General features: G+C 42.3%; 1 protein-coding gene across 1 annotated transcript in view; it reads left to right on the top strand.

The window, feature by feature from the left end:
- Positions 1 to 17461, top strand: part of ZMYND12 (zinc finger MYND-type containing 12) — a 34454-nt gene that overhangs the window by 11119 nt on the left and 5874 nt on the right. Inside the window, exons 3-7 of the mRNA XM_067725744.1 lie at positions 565 to 736; positions 8246 to 8415; positions 10738 to 10860; positions 13374 to 13485; positions 14711 to 14860. Of these exons, the coding sequence (XP_067581845.1) occupies positions 565 to 736; positions 8246 to 8415; positions 10738 to 10860; positions 13374 to 13485; positions 14711 to 14860 (727 nt within the window). The remainder of the gene's footprint in view (positions 1 to 564; positions 737 to 8245; positions 8416 to 10737; positions 10861 to 13373; positions 13486 to 14710; positions 14861 to 17461) is intronic.

Below are 17461 nucleotides of genomic sequence, written 5' to 3'. Positions count from 1 at the left end.
GCAGAGACTTGGTTTTATGTCTTTATGTCCTCAATACCATTGTTGTTCTCCACATATCTACTGAAAACCTGCAGCATTAGTGAATATTAGTTATATTAGTGAATATTAGTTAATATATTAGTTAATATTATATTAGTTAATATTAGTGATATTAGTGAAGCAGGATAACTCCAGAAGGAAAAATATGTTTCTTTCAAAATTAACTCAAATAGAAAGGCAGAACATTTTAGATTGTCCTGAGACATTACAGCTTTGCTAAACTAAAATTTTATTAAAAATGTAAGAATAATAATTATTTAATAATTTTATATTGAGCACTCATTTATGCCAAGCACCAACCTAAGATGAGAAGATACTTGTTCCTGGACCTTGAGGAACTCACAGTCCAGAGTTTGCCTTTTTAATCACCTATTTTGGGTCTCATGTCCGCCTCAATGCAGGCAGGCTCACTGTGTGCTCTCGAGCAGGTCATCAGGTGTTGGCCCTATCTCCAGGTGTACCTATATCCACCATTGCCTTTTACCCTTGGACTGTCTCAGAGAGTCTAGTTTTTTTTTTCCACAGAAACATTTGATCGAATTTTGCTACACCGTAGCCCAGAAATATATCTTTGAAGGAAAACATGAAGATGCTGTCCCAGCAGCTTTGCACTCTCTTCGCTTCCGCATGAGTGTTCATGGCATGAGTTCAGTAGAGCTGGTACCTGCCTACCTGCTGTTGGCCGAGGCCAGCCTTGGTAAGTGAAACTGACTTGAGACACCCTGGAGCCTGTAAGAAGTGCTATACTGGGTCATATCAGTGGCCAAAATACCCAGCTTTGGCAGTGGCACCAAGATACCTTTTGTGGAAGAGCAGGATTGCTGTAAAGTTTGGCACAAGGTGGGGAAGGAGATGTCATGGACTTTTTGGTAAAACTGAACGAAATCCACTCTAGCTGGCCTTAGCAAAAGGAGGAAATTTATTAGGACGCTGAGGTGTCCTAAGGGAAATGAGACTTCATGAGATACTAAACTCAGAATGCTATAACAAACCAAGGCTGGTGGTCTCTGTTTCTGTCTCTTGGGTCTTGGGGTCTTGTTTCTTGTCTCTGTTTCTAGGTTTCTCTCTCTGCATCTGCTTTATTTTCCATCTCTGCAGACCAGATTTTTCTACCCTATTCTTACTGCAGAAGACAGCTACCCCAAAATGTCAGATGTAGCTGAATTTACATTGAATTTACATATCCTCCAGGTTCAAGGTGGGTTATAGAAACTAATTAGCATCTGATTTCCAATGTTAAATTCCTGGAAGAAAGAATTGTGTTGACTCAGCTTGACGGCAGCATCTATCTGTATCTACCTTTGTGTCAGGGTCACGTAGTTCAAACACGAAAATAGGAACCTGCTCCTATGGACGGCAGAGGCAGTTCTGAGAGCAGGGCACAGACATCACACATGGTGGTTGCTACAACAGGAGAATTAGCATTTTTGAGGGGAATTAACATTTTTGAGCATCGATAGCCTTTTAGGTACTGTACTACTACTTTATATCTTAACAGCCACTATTAAAAAAAAACTTTTTAAAAAGTAAAACTGTAGGAAATACAGTACAAAGAACTTTTTCTCTAAGCTATCTGAGAGTAAGTTGCTTACTTGATGCCCTATGCCTTGACTACTTCAGTATGTATTTCCTACAGAGACGTCTCCTTCTTGACCACAATACAACTATCATCCATGATTATCTACTGAGCAGACCCCATTCAGCTTTTCCAGTTGTCCCAATCACATCTTTACAGCAAACGGGTAGAGTCCAGAATCACACTTTTCATTTTGTTGCCATGTGTCTTTAGTCTCCTTCATTCTGGAATAGTTTCTCAATCTTTCCTTGACTTTTATGACTTGGACGCCTTCAAAGATTAAAGGCCAATTATTTTACAAAATGTCCTTCAATCTGAGTTTCTCTGATGTTTCCTCATGACTGGACTGAGGTGATGTGTCTTTGGCAGGAATATCACTGAAGTGATGCTGTGTTCTTCTCATCCCATCCTATAAGTTGGCACCTGTTTTTATTTTGTCCCATGATTGATGATGTTCATTTAAGTTACTTTATTAAGGTGGTGTCTGCCAGGCTTCTTCTCTGTAAAGTTACTCTTTCTTCTCTTTGCAATGAATAAGTATTTTATAGAGAGGTATTTGGAACTATATAAATATTCCATTCCTCAACAAACTTTCAATGAATTCATTTATTTATTTATATCAACATAGACTGTTGTTTTCCTGTTTTATTTAGTGGGTTACAGTCCATTACTATCATTAATTTGATGTTCAAACTGTCCTTGATTTGGCAGGTGGCAGCCCATCACACTGGCTTCTGTGTCTCCTTAACACATCCCCATTGTTCTTTTTTTTTGGTTACATGGCTTGTGGGATCTTAGTTCCTCGACCAAGGATTGAACCTGAGCCCTAGGCAGAGAAAGTGTGGAGTCCTAACCACTGTACTTCCAGGGAATTCTTCCCCATTGTTCTTTGATCACTTTCCTGCTTTCTGGAACATACCTCCAAGGAGCCCTGATTTGTTTTAGCAGAAAATGGAATTTAGAAGCCAGGAGTTGTGCACTGGACATACTCATTGCTATTGAGGTATGGCTGCTCCCAGGCTCTCAATGGACAGAATTAGGGAACATGTGTAAATATAATAATGTGTATATGTGCATTATTTCTAAATCTCCATCTCCGTCTCTACATCTGTATCTGTATATGATCGTGGGTCCACAGGAGTACATTTAAATCCACAGGGTTCAATCTCATTTTCTCCCATTCCATGTTTATAGCTCCCTTCTCTGACAGTGAGAATGCTGGCTTCCATTTTCATTGATGTATTTATATATTTATTTGGTTACCCTGTATGAGCCAACCTCCCATCTCCAATCCTATCCTTTCCCCTTGCAGATGCCCTCCTCTCCTTTTGGGGGCTCTGACTCCTACTCTGGGATGCCTCTTCTGTATGGACCCCCTCCTCACTGGTTTGGGCTCCGACTTCATACCAGGCCACTTAGCTGCAAGAATGCCCTCTTTACCCTACTTAGATCTGACTCGCCATTCTGGACTGTCCCTCCTCCCACGCTAGTGGAAGAGCACCGGACAAGGAAATACAGCCCAGGCTCTCTTTATCTCTGACACTGACTAGCTATGGGATTTTGGAAAAGTCACCCTAGCCTAAATCCCATCATCTTTTATTTGGATTACTACCTGCCAACTGGTCTCTGCACATCTTCCCTGGCCTCCTTCCAACCTGGTCTCCAAACAAAATGTGACCAAGTCACTCCAATAAATAAAGACCAAGTTCCCAAAGCAAGCTATGAGTCCCTGTTTGGTCCAGCCTTTATGAATTCTCTCACCTCACCTCTCATTCTTTTCTCTCTCCCTTTCAGTTGTGTTGGCCTTCTCTCGGTTCCTCAGAAGCACTGTGATGCTTCCTTGTTCTGGAAGGTTCTTCTCTAGCCACTCCCCCCACTTCTCTTCCCCCCCCTTCACCTAACTAACTCCTATTCATCCTTCAGGTCTCAGCTTGAGTCACCACCCCCTGATTAGAACCCTTTCCCAAGCCCCCAGATTGGGTCAGGTCTCTTTTTATGTATCCACTTAGAAACCTCTTTCTTTTTTCTGGGCACTTACTTTGATAATAATTATACATTTTTTGATGAGATTATTTAATTAAAGTTCCTCTCCTGCACTAGACCATAAGTTCAGGGAGAACTGGGACTCTGTCTATTCTTTCTCCTCGGAGTGTCTTTACATCCAGCACAGTACTTAGTGCAGGGAAGGTACTCAAAAACTCCTTAGAACCTGACACCTAAATGGGAACTATGTAAGCATTTGTTGAATCTGAGTCCACTTCACAGGATTGTTTTGAGGTTTAAATGAATTTATGTATAACGGACAGGAAAGTGCTTTGCAAGCAGAAAAGTGCTGTCTAAATGGAAGGTTTCATTCTAACTCCCACAGTTACTGATTTAAAACCTTGCCAACCTTTTTGAAAGTCTAAATAAATCACATCCCCTGTGGACATGCCTCTCCCACCTTAGAGGTTCCTCCAGACTGGAGTGGAAAAATAAGAGGCATTCATACTTTTTTTCAAAGTAAAGCTTTGGAATTTTAACGCACTAGAAATGACATTTTCAGTAACTCTTCAAGGAGGAGCCACCTTACTCATCTTCCCCCACTGTTTTTAGTGTTTTGGAACCGGGAGAATCTAGGTAATAATTTCCAACTCTTTTTTTTTTTTTTTTTTTTTTTTTTTTTTGCGGTACGCGGGCCTCTCACTGTTGTGGCCTCTCCCGTTGCGGAGCACAGGCTCCGGACGTGCAGGCTCAGCGGCCATGGCTCACGGGCCCAGCCGCTCCGCGGCATGTGGTATCTTCCCGGACCGGGGCATGAACCCGTGTCTCCTGTATCGGCAGGCGGACTTTCAACCACTGCACCACTAGGGAAGCCCAAATTCCAACTCTTTACTAGCCGTGTATCCTCGTCATCAAGCTTTTTCTTACCTTAGGGCTCTCACACATACCACCTGGAATGCTGTTTTCTCCCTCTTATATGGCTGATTTCTTTTCAACCTTCAGGTACCTGCTTAAACGCCACCTTCTCAGAGAGGTGTTCCCTAATCATCCAAAGTAGGTTTCTCCGTGCCTTTTTTGATCACGGTGTTCTGTCCATTTCCTTCCTATCACTTCATTTTTTGTTTCTTTATTGTGTAACGAATTCACTCAACTGTGAACTTTTTAAGGTCAGGGATCCAGCATGCACTGAGCATCCGGCAGAGTGGTAGAGACTCAACAGATTAGATGAATATAGGGTTGAATGAATGTGCGGTTTCCTCCTCTGATATTTCTTTTGCAGGATTGTTGGCAGACTTAAATCCCAGATGCAGATGGCCTAGCCTAGTGTAAGGCATGTGTAAGGCATAGGGTAAGGCAGGCCCTCAGTAAATGATTCCTTTTGCTTCCCCTGAGTGCCTCACAGCCACACCTTTGAATCGTCTGTGACTGTTTTATTCTGTGCTCCTTTACTTTCATCCGCAAGTCCTGCAAAATCTTCCCCCATAATGTCTCTCAGATCTGCCACTAACCCAGTGTAAGCCTGCTGTGTCTCACCCTTAAGACAAGTACCACTGCTCCATGAATTGGCCATCCCTTCTCTCTCTACCGCATATACCCTGAAAGTCACCCTTCAGGATAGTCTCACTTCCTTTGGCAACTTTAGGTCTCTGTTACCTCTACTCCATCCCTACACCTCTCCAGGTAAACACTGTATGTAGGAGGGCATGCCTGAACTTACCCACTCACTGGTCACAATCTTAGTTCTGACCCGCTTGTCACAGCTTGTTCTTCTCACCTCATTATACCCTGCTCTCTGAATATGCAGCCTTGTAGTTTTTTGCTCGCAAGTAGGCTTTTTCCTTTGGGACTGATGCTTGTTTAGATGTGGTTCAGCTTGACCTGGGGGCCTTCCTTTTTTCAGCAATACCTCTGTAAATGAGAACTGGACAACGAAACATGTAAATTTCCAATACATATCAATGCCCCCTACCAATTGTTTCCCAAGATAAATGTCTTAGCTAAGAGTCATTTGCTTCCTTAAATTTGATAGGGCCTCAGTCTAAAGCTCTTATTTTTTTAAGCAAAACCCGGATGGAAAATGTGGCTCGCCTATTTAAGTAACATGAGCCAGGATCATGGGCCATGGCCCCTTGATTCTGATCTAATATTTTCCCATTTTAGTGTGAGCATCGGTCAGGCAGTTACTTGCTACCTCTTGTTGACTGCTTCTTCTTCACCTCTCCTGTAATTCAGAGAGGTATGATTACAACCAGAATAAAGCAATGCTTACATGTGAAGTAGGCCTGGGAGGAAGCACAAGAAGAACAGAAGGTTGACTTGTGAGGGATCCGTGTCTTCATCTCCTGACCCTTTACTGATGCCATTTCTGCTGCAGCACCCATCACACAGAACCCTTCACACGCAGGGCATGTCTCCTGCTCTGCAGAACGTTCTCAAAGTAGTTTTCTGCTCACTTCTGACAACCTTCCTAGGAGGCAAGTGTAGGCAGGAAACTATTACGTATCTTCTTTTTTTTTTTTTCTTGTCTTTTTTTATTAACAACTTTATTGGAGTATAATTGCTTTACAATGGTGTGTTAGTTTCTGCTTTATAACAAAGTGAATCAGTTATACATATACATATGTTCCCATATCCCTTCCCTCTTGCGTCTCTCTCCTTCCCACCCTCCCTATCCCACCCCTCTAGGCGGTCAGAAACTACCGAGCTGATCTCCCTGTGCTATGTGGCTGCTTCCCACTAGCTATCTATTTTACGTTTGGTAGTGTATATATGTCCATGCCACTCTCTCACTTTGTCACAGCTTACCCTTCCCACGCTAGGTTCTTCATGACCTTTTCTTTTTTCTTTCACAACTAAACAAAAAGAGTTAAGGGTCAAGAGTATTTGAATATTAGAAATAAAGGTGACTTTCACTTAACCACATGAAATGGTTAACCACATAACCATTCTAGCTCCTGAATGTCTCTTTTATATACTCCATCTTCATTCGCTGCCTTAGTTCAGGGTCTAGTACATGCCTGAACTATTTCAAAAGTCTTCTAGTGAGTGTTTTCCTTTTCCTCCTCCCTTCTGGTCTCTCCTTGGCATAGTGCCAGAGGACTCTTCTAAATCTAAATCCGGTTATCACTCCCTTTCTGAAAATCCTCTAGTTTTTATCCACATGCATCAAGCTCCTTGGCACGACTTCCTAAGCCCTCCGTGATCTGTGCCCTGCCTACCTCTTTAGCCTCATTTCCTGCCACTTGATCCCTTATACTTTGTGCCCCAGCATCACAGGCCAATATATAGTTCTCTAAGCACAGCACACCATTTCATATCTCTAAGACTTTGCATATGTGTTAATTCTCCCTGAGATGCCCTCCCTCCCTTAACTGTCTAGAAAACTTATATTCATCCTCAAAACTTAGCTCAGACTTTTCTGACTATCTTAGCTTGGCTGCTATAACAAATACCATAGACTGGGTGGCTTAAACCACAAACATTTATTTCTCACAGTTCTGGTGGCTACAAGTCCATGATCAAGGTGCCAACAGAGCTGGTGTCTGGTGAGAACACACTTCCTAACTTGTAGACAGCCGCCTTTTCTTGCTATACCCTCACATGGCCAAAAGAGAGATCATCTCTCTCTTGTCTCTTCTTATAAGGGCACTAATCCCATTCATGAGAGCTCCACCCTCATGACCTAATTACCTCCCAAGGGCCCCACGTCAAAATACCGTCTCATTAGGGATTAGGGCTTCAACATATGAATTTGGGGGGAACACAAACATTCAGTCCATAACACTGACCATGCCTCTCCCCACTCCATTGTCCTTCTCTACCCCATCCAAAGAATTAAACACTTCCTACTCTCTTCCACTTCCAAACCTTATAATGTTACTATCATTGCATTTACACTATATTACAGATATACTTGTTTTCATGTCTCCATTCCGCCAACCAAGCTGTACATTTTTCAAGAGTAATGGCTTTGATTCATCTTTGAATTCCTATCCCTTAACACAAGGTCTGGCACATAAAAAGTATCAAATATACATATACATATATTTTAAAATTGAGATATAATTCATGTACCATAAAATTCTCCCCTTTAAAGTACAATTCAGTGGTTTTAGTATATTCACAGGATTGTGCAACCATCATCACATCTAATTCGGGAACATTTTTGTCACCCCAAAATGAAACCCAATACCAATAGCAGTCATACCTCAGTTCCCATGCCTACAGTCCTGGGCCACTTACTAATCAATCCACTTTCTGATTGCCTATTCTGGAAATTTTATATTAATGAAATCATACAATGTGTGGCCTTTTGTGTCTGGCTTCTTTCACTCAGTATAATGTTTTCAAGGTTCATCCATGTTGTAGTATGTATCAGTACTTTATTCCTTTAGTGCCTGAATAATATGCCACTCATGAATAGGGAAAGGCTATACTTTGTATATTTACTCATCAGTTGACCAACATTTAAGCTGTTTCAATATTTTGGCTAATATGAATAGGCTGCTATGAATATTCACGTACAAGTTTTTGTGTGTCAGTAAGTATTCAAGTCAATGAATAAATGAGTGAATAGGTGATGACTCGTATTTCATCATGTATTCTCTGGCTAGGATATGGATTATAATCTTTATTTCTTTTGGGTAGGTCTGGGCCGGATCGTCCAGGCTGAGGAGTATCTATCCCAAGCGCAGTGGACAGTCCTCAAATCGGCTGAATGTTCTTATGCCACCCACTCCTTACTGCATCGGAACCTGGGGCTTCTCTACATGGCTAAGGAAAACTATGAGGAAGCCCGTTATCATCTGGCCAATGATGTAAACAAATTAATAACACCCGATTGTTTCTGAGAACAGCTCTGTTTGTTTGTTGTTGTTTCCTTTTTACTGAGTATTTCTCTGAAACTTTCTGTGTACAACTGTCTGTTTGGTGGAATATTAGCAAGAACACAATCCTGATGACCTGAATTCAAGACTTTCCACTTTCTGCCTATGCATCCTTGTCCAGGTCACATCACTTCCCAAGCCTCAATTGCTTGGGGGATGATAAAGGGAGGCAGAAGAGCATCCTGGTTAAGAGCAGGGCTTTACTCCTGGTCCCAGCTCTGCCATTTCACCAGCCACACAGGCTTGGATAAATTATTTAACGTCTTTCATCACCTGTAAGACAGTAATCATAAAATAGTCTCTGCCTCATTGGGTCATTGCAGAGATGAATGAGAGGGCCCGACATGGGCAGTACTTTGGCTGTGATTTTGATAAATAACATCAACGTCTCTACTACAGAGTGTGGTTATTACATTTAAATGAGCTGGAGGTATATGAAAGTGCTTTATAAACTCTAAAACTCTGTACCGATGTTAGATAGGTTGATGAGGGTGATGACTGAGCTGTTCTTCCCACGTCCATGAGGTTTCTGTTAGGATTTCAGTATTGGACAATATTACCGGAGGGAAGAGTTCCTGAGCCTGAAACTTGGATGAGGTTAGAATCAGACTGCAGTCTCCGGGCAGACTGGGTCTCTCTTCAGCCTCTCCACTGGGCAACCCTCCCTCTGGTTGCCACTGCACGATGCCCCTAAATTTGCTGGAAACATTGTTGTGCTGGTTATTCTCCGTATCCCCTTACGCCAAATGCATTCTCTGCCCTACTCTTCCCTGGGAGGCTGACCTCGGTGGACTCCATTGCTCTCTGGCCTCACTGGGTTTGGAGAGTGAAAGGCATGGCAGAGGAGAGGAAGTTGGGAGCAGAGAGAGTTTGAGGTATTTACTCTGCTGCCTTTCTGCACCAGCCCAGTCCCTGCAGGGCCAGTGTTCCTCATGGCCATGGCTTCTGTCAGGTAGCCTTCCTCCACAGCTCTAGCTCTTGCTGGGCCCTGGTAACCCTGCTTTCTCCCCTGGTTTTCTCAGGAGTTTGGACTGTAAACGGTCTCTTGCTACTGATAGTCCCTAGTGCTTCACTAACTCTTCTTGGTTCCGTACCCCTTCCACGTCTCTGTAAATAATCCTTTCATTATACTAGCCTCAGGGAATATTGATACTTGTGAGGGTGACATCTACTTCCACCTAGGAGCCTGACCAATGCACTTCTTCATTTGTGCTTCCTCTCTGTGCTTCACAGCCTTCAACAAATCAAGCAGAAGCACACTCTCTCTTGAGCTGGGTCACATAGTTAAGAATTACATCAAGCTCAGCCTAACTTAAAAACAAACCAAACCAAACCACAGCATTATTGATACATACCATAAAAGTCAATGGTATGTACAATTAAGTGTACAATTCAATGATTTTTAGTAAACTTAGAGCTGTGCAACCATCAACATAATCCAATTTTCACCCTAAAGAGAGCCCACATATCCATTTGCAGTCATTTCTCATTCCCACTTTCTGTCTTTCTAGATTTACCTTTTTAGGACATTTAATATAAATGAATGATTTATATTAAATCATTATTAAATAAATGATGCCTTTTGCATCTGACTTCTTTCACTTAGCATAATTATTTTGAAATTCACCCGTGTCGTTGTTTATATATCAATATTTCATTCCTTTTATTGCTATCATCTGGATATACCACAATTTCTTTACCATTCACCAGTTGATGGACATTTGGGTTGTTTCCATTTTTCGTCTATTATGAATAATACTGCTGTGAACATTTGTGTACAAGTCTTTGTGTGAAGACGTGTCTTCATTCCTCTTGGGTATATACCTAAGAATAGAATTGCTCGGTCATGTGGTAAAACTGTTTAATTTTTTGAGAACTGCCAAACTGTTTTCCACAGAGGCTGCATCATTTTATATTCCCACCTACATGTACAAGAGCTCCACTTTTGCCACAACTTTGCCAATAAGTGTTATTTTCTGTCTTTTTGATTAGAGCAGTTCTAGTGTGTGTGAAGATGTATCTCATTGTGGGTTTTATTTTGCATTTCCTTAGTGGCTAATAATGTTGAGCATCATTTCATGTGCTTTAGCCATTGGTGTATCTTTTTGGTGACATGTTATCTGTTCAGATCCTTTGCCCATGTTTTAACTGAGCTGTTGTAAAAGTTCTTTATAGATTCTGGATACAAGTCCTTTATAAGATATATGATTTACAAAGAAAACTCAAGCACTCTCTTTCTTCCTTCTGCTATAGATTTATTTCGCCAGTTGTGCATTTGGAACAGAGCACATCAGGACCTCAGGAGGCTACTTCTACCTGGCTAATATCTTCTATGGCCTTAAAAAGTTGGACCTGGCAGACACATTGTACACCAAGGTGAGCTGGGGAATATGGGAGCTGAGCCTTGATACTTAGGCCTTGTATCTTACAACTGGTGTCAGACCATTCATGAGATATTCGAGGCACAGACAGATGAAGTGACTTGCCCAAAATCACATAGCTTGATTCATGATATATTCCACTTTTCTTTCTTCCGGTTTCTCCACTACCAAAATAGTTTAGTCCTTAGTATCAATAGAGCAATTAACAAATAATAGCTTATGGGTCAATAAGAACCAAACCCCTCCAAATAGGCTGCCAGATACCCTGTCATATCCCTAGGAGCAAGCTAATGTGGGCATATTGAGGTGTGGGATAAAGGAGGAGATGAAGTTTTTAAGTGAAACTAATTGTTGAAAGGTCCTGTGAAGGGATCAAAGAACATGAAAGTACTTTAAAATGTCCATCTTTACCTGTGAAAGATTTTAAACTGTTTATTTATATATATATATATATATATATATATATATATATTTACTGTCAGATGATTTGGGGCTGAGTTGCAAGAGAAGGTGACCTTGACAGAGTCTAAAGTGCTATGCTTCTTTTTTTTTTTAATTTTAAATAGTTTTAATTTAAATCTTTTAGAATAGTATGTATCTATTCCAATTGTAGATTGTCAAGTCTATACAATATTTTCCTCTTTTTAAAAAAACATTTTTATTGGAGTATAGTTGCTTTACAGTGTTGTGTTAGTTTCTACTGTACAGCAAAGTATGTATACATATATCCCCTCTTTTTTGGATTTCCTTCCCATTTAGGTCACCACAGAGCATTGAGTAGAGTTCCCTGTGCTCTGTAGTAGATTCTCATTAGTTACCTATTTATACATACTATCAATAGTGTATATATGTCAATCCACATCTCCCAATTCATCCCACCCCAGCTTCCCCCTTGGTATCCCTACGTTTATTCTCTACATCTGTGTCTCTATTTCTGCTTTGCAAATAAGACCATCTATACCAGTTTTTTAGATTCCACATATATGTGTTAATGTACGATATTTGTTTTTCTCTTTCTGACTTACTTCACTCTGTATGACAGTCTCTAGGTGCATGCATCTCCTACAGATGATCCAATTTCGTTCCTTTTTATGGCTGAGTAATATTCCATTGTATATATCTACCACATCTTCTTTATCCATTCCGCTGTTGATGGGCATTTAGGTTGCTTCCATGTCCTGGCTATTGTAAGTAGTGCTGCAGTGAACACTGGTGTGCATGTGTCTTTTTGAATTATGGTTTTCTCAGGATATATGCCCAGGAGTGGAATTGCTGGGTCATAGACAACCCTCAGAAAGGGAGAAAATATTTGCAAATGAAGCAACTGACAAAGGATTAATCTCCAAAATATACAAACAGCTCATGCAGCTCAATATCAAAAAAACAAACAACTTAATGAAAAAATGGGTGGGGCTTCCCTGGTGGTGCAGTGGTTGAGAGTCCGCCTGCCGATGCAGGGGACATGGGTTCGTGACCCGGTCCTGGAAGATCCCACATGCCGAGGAGCAGCTAGGCCCGTGAGCCATGGCCGCTGAGCCTGCGTGTCCGGACCCTGTGCTCCACAATGCGAGAGGCCACAACAGTGAGAGGCCCAAGTACCGCAAAAAAAAAAAAAAAAAAAAAAAAATGGGTGGAAGGCCTAAATAGACATTTCTCCAGAGAAGACATACAGATGGCCAACAAACACATGAAAATGTGCTCAACATCACTATCAGAGAAATGCAAATTGAAACTACAATGAGGTATCTCTTCATACTGGTCAGAATGGCCATCATCAAAAAATCTACAAACAATAAATGCTGGAGAGGGTGTGGAGAAAAGCGAACCCTCTTGCAATGTTGGTGGGGATGTAAATTGATACAACCACTATGGAGAACAGTGTGGACCTTCCTTAAAAAACTGTTTCCAATATATTAAAATGTTGGTTATCTTCATATAATAACACCTTACTTAGCAAACAACAATTTCTGTGTGTGATATAGGTTGTCAAGTGGTGACTGTTTATTCATATTTTAGACCCACTTCTGAAGAAGAGGCATTGTTGTGCAGCTGAGAAAAAAAATGAACTTTGGAATCAGGCAGACTTGAATTTAAATCCTGGCTGTGCCACATAGCAGCTTTTACCAAAAGTCAAGAGTGATCTTAACTTTTCTGAACCTCAGTTTATTGATCTATGAAACGGGAGTAATAAGAATACGACCGTAATTGGGATGTTGGGAGGATGTGAAGGTAGTTGTATGTGCTCAACACACGGTAGCCATTGTAATTAGACCCCACCAGGGCTGTCCCCAGGTCAGCCCTCCATGTGCCCTTTGCAGCCCAACACTTGTCACACTTACCTTGGCCAAGCACCTCTGGGCTCCTAAGGCTCCCACTGCCTTCAGGCACAACGAGAGAGGGAGTCTGCAGACTGGCAGGAAGCCTGGGCAGAGGTGCTGCCCTCTCAGCTGGCTGGTCCAATGGCCAAAGTCCAGCTGCTTGTCTGATTACCATCTCCTTTCCCAACAGGTCTCTGAGATCTGGAATAAATATTTGAACAATCACTATCAAGTCCTCTCACAGGCTCGCACCCAACAAGTAGATCTACTAGGCAAACAATTTGAGACTGACACTGGCTTGGGTAAGTGGCAGTTCTCCCCAGGAAGCAGAGCAGTGACTTCATCTCTTCTGATCCACAGACTTTTCCCCTCAGAGGGAGAGCAGCTGTGCCTGTCGTGGGGCACATCAGTGCCACCTTCCCATTTTGCCAATGGGCAAACTGAGACAGGGGGATCAAAGAGATGTGACGAGCGGTGGGAAGAATTCAGGTCCCTAGCGTCACACACAGCCTTGCAGGGGAGTTACTAAGGGACAGATCTGGAGGAAAAAAAGACCCTGCCGGAGCCCCCTGAGATTCCTGCAGAGCATCCGTTTTTTATGTGTTATCTCTCCAGACTCCACACGGAAGTCCCATTGCTCATTTGTTCTGGTGCTTTATCCTCTTCCTTTACTGGACAGTGAACTTCTCAGTGGCAGGGCTGAGTCTGATTCATCTCTCTACCCACAGCTCAGCAAAGGGCTGAAGGCTGAGTACAGCATCATTCCCTCTGAGATCATAAAAAGAGATGGAAGATCTAGTTTCTTCTCAAAAGAGACATATAGTGTAGTGGGTGAGACAGAAACTATGTGAAAGAAAAGAAAACTTCTACAAGTACAACTTATATTACAAGCTGGGTCCCAGAATGAAGAGGTGAGGACAGTTGGATGGTGTTGAAGAGGGAAGACTTCTTGGAGGAGAAGTTTTGAGCTAAGATTCAAAAAATTAGTAATTTTATTGAATTTTCTCTTATTATAAAAGCAGTTCATGTTAAAGTAGAAAACTCAGAAATCATAGCTATCCATAGAGCCAACCTTAACATTACAGTGTATGTCTTTTCTGTCTTTTTCTCTAAGCTTAGCCTCACATGGGGAAAAGCAGAAAGGCTACTGCTTAAGCATCTCTGGATTTGGGGAAGAGGAATTAAGGTGCTGTGGCTGCCAGAAGCCCCGGCTCCCTCCTCTTGCTATAGAATGGAAGTTGAGTTGGACCCAAGAAATCCCACCATGACAAATTCCCTGTATTGGGGGCCTAAGAGATCTAGTTTAGGACTCTGAAAGAAAGAAAGCTAAGCAACTCTGGGACCTGTAGGAATGAGTTTTGTTTTTTGTTTTGTTTTGCTTTTTTTAGGTTACTCTGATAATGACACGCTGGGCAGAGCTGGTGAACTGCCTGAAGGACAGGTGCCCTAACAGGTTGCTTATCCCTGAGGGTAGATGCAGCTGCCCTAGGGCCTGTTTCTTCTTTCCTCCCTTTCTTTCCATCACAGATGAAGCCCAGGAAGCAGAAGCCATTCAGATCCTGACTTCAATCTTGAAGATTCGAGAATCTACATCTGACAAAGCCCCCCAAAAAACAATCTTTGTTCTAAAAATCCTGTTCATGCTTTACTACCTGATGGTGAATTCTTCAAAGGCAAGTTCCCCTAGAAAAGAAGCCTGTCTAAAATGGAGGGAGAAGTTCCTCTAGTTGATTTCAGCTGTGTTTTGCCCAACTGCACTAGCTTTTACCCTCAGAGTAAGCCTTCACTCCAAAAAAGTTCAGATGCTCATGACATTTCTTATGTGTTGAGTCCAACCTGCACAATGGAAATGGGGTTGTCTTCTTCCCTCAAGGGGGCCACCCTAGGGTTGCACAGGTTAACTGAGGCTGGGGCGGTGCTGGGAAGCCTGCAGGGAAGAAGGGCTCTGGGGAGTCCTTGGGGGGTTGGAGTAGTTGCTCTAACCATACTCAGGTAGTGAGTTTCCTGTTGCTGGAGGGATCCAGGCAGAAATAATAATTCAAAAGGTAATTGTTCTTGAGTGCTTTTTATGTGGCAGTCACTAGCCTAAGTACTTTACATGAATTATCACATTTAATTCTCATACTAACTTTACAAAGAAGGTATTTTATTATTCCCACTTTACAGATAAGGAAACTAAGGCACAGAGAGGGTCCATTGCTTGCCCAATTTCTTGTAGACAGCAGGTGGCATATCTCAGGGTTCGTGATTTATTGATTGACTGATCCACTCATTCATTCAGGTATTTATTGAGGTTCTACCATTTGCAAGGCACAGTTTTAGGGACTGGGGGTGCAGTGGTGAACCACCAGCCAAGTTCCCTATTTCCAAGTAACTTACATTTTTCTGGAGGAGGGGAAGTTACAATAAACAAGTAAACATATAAATATGTAATATAATTTCAGAGAGTGAAAAGCACTACAAAGAAAAGTAAAGCAGACAAGGGGAGAGAGGAGGGAGGATGGTTGGAGGAGGTCTTTCTGTGTGGGTGACATGGGAAAATTTAAGATGTCCTTACCCCGCTCCCTTCCTCCCTTCCTTTCTTCCTTCTTTCCTTTCATCAGCAAACTTTTACTAAGCACCTACTGTATACCAGGGCTTGGAAGAGCTCCCAGTCTGTGGGTTAAAATAGAGTGTGATAGTAAAGCCCAGGGCCCTGTGGGAGCACAAAAGAGGGACAGTGGCCCTATGTGGGATGGGGGTGAGAGGGGTTAGGGAACAGGGAACATTTCCATTGTATGTCCAAGTTTACAGTGGACAAAGCCTCTTTTCTACATTTCAGGGTCTCATTTTCCATTCAAGGAAGTCATTCCCCCAAGGTGTGTTAAGGGTGTTAGGTCTGCAAGAGGTCCTTAGAGAAAAGGGACACCTCTATCTACTAAGGATTGGCACCTCGCTTCCTTCAGGTCTGGACTCAGCTGTCTGCTTTTCAGTAAAGCTTTCCCTGCCCTCTGTCTGAAATGGCAAACCCCCACTGCCACCATTAATGCTTCCTGTTCCCCTTCCTGCTTTATTTTTTTCCTTAGCATGAATCACTATTTAAGATACCATTGCATTTTAATTATTTGTCTTGTTTATTGCCTCTCTCCCCCACTATATTGTCAATTTCACAAGGGTAGGAATTTCTGCCTATAGTCACAGTACCTGGAACATAGTAGCCTTTCAATAAATATTTATTGAAAGACAGTAAGGAGAGAAAGAGGAAAGGAAGGAAGGAAGGAAGGAAGGGAGGAAGGAAATAAGGGAGAAAAGAAGAGATGGAGGGGGGTGAAAGCACCTGCTCGGCTTGCTGAGGCACCCCTTTCCCCTTTGCGAGTAGAGCCATGTGGCTGACAGGGTCTTGGTGCTCCAGCCAGGTGTCAGGCCTGAGCCTTTCAGGTGGGAGAGCCGAGTACAGGACATTGGTCCACCAGAGACCTCCTGGCCCCTCGTAATATCAATCGGCGAGAGCTCTCCCAGAGACCTCAGTCTCAATGCTAAGACCCAGCTCCACTCAATGACCATCAAGCTCCAATGTTGGACACCCCATGTCAAACAACTAGCAAGACAGGAACAGAACCCCACCCAATATCAGAGAGGCTGCCTAAAAACATAATAAGTTGACACCCCAAAACACACCACGAGACGCTGTCCTGCAGACCTGAAAGACAAGATCCAGCCTCATCCTCCAGAACACAGGCACCAGTCCCCTGCACCAGGAAGCCTACACAACCCACTGAACCAACCTTACCCACTGGGGGCAGACACCAAAAACAACGGGAATTTCGAACCTGCAGGCTGTGAAAAGTAGACCCCGAACCCAGCAAAATGAGAAGACAGAAAAATACACAGCAGATGAAAGAGCAAGGTAAAAACCCACCAGACCAAACAAATGAAGAGGAAATAGGCAGTCTTCCTGAAAAAGAATTCAGAGTAATAATAGTAAAGATGATCCCAAATCTTGGAAATAGAATGGAGAAAATGTAAGAAACATGTAACAAGGACCTAGAAGAACTAAAGAGCAAACAAACAATGATGTACAACACAATAAATGAAATTAAAAATTCTCTAGAGGTAATCAATAGCAGAATAACTGAGGCAGAAGAAAGGATAAGTGACCTGGAAGATAAAATAGTAGAAATAACTACCACAGAGCAGAAAAAAAAAAAAAATGAAAAGAATTGAGGACAGTCTCAGAGACCTCTGGGACAACATGAAATGCACCAACATTCAAATTATAGGAGTCCCAGAAGAAGAAGA

The sequence above is a fragment of the Pseudorca crassidens genome, chromosome 2 (assembly GCF_039906515.1).
Source record: "Pseudorca crassidens isolate mPseCra1 chromosome 2, mPseCra1.hap1, whole genome shotgun sequence".
In the NCBI taxonomy this organism is placed as follows: domain Eukaryota; kingdom Metazoa; phylum Chordata; class Mammalia; order Artiodactyla; family Delphinidae; genus Pseudorca; species Pseudorca crassidens.
This window is presented reverse-complemented; position numbering and strand designations above follow the sequence as displayed.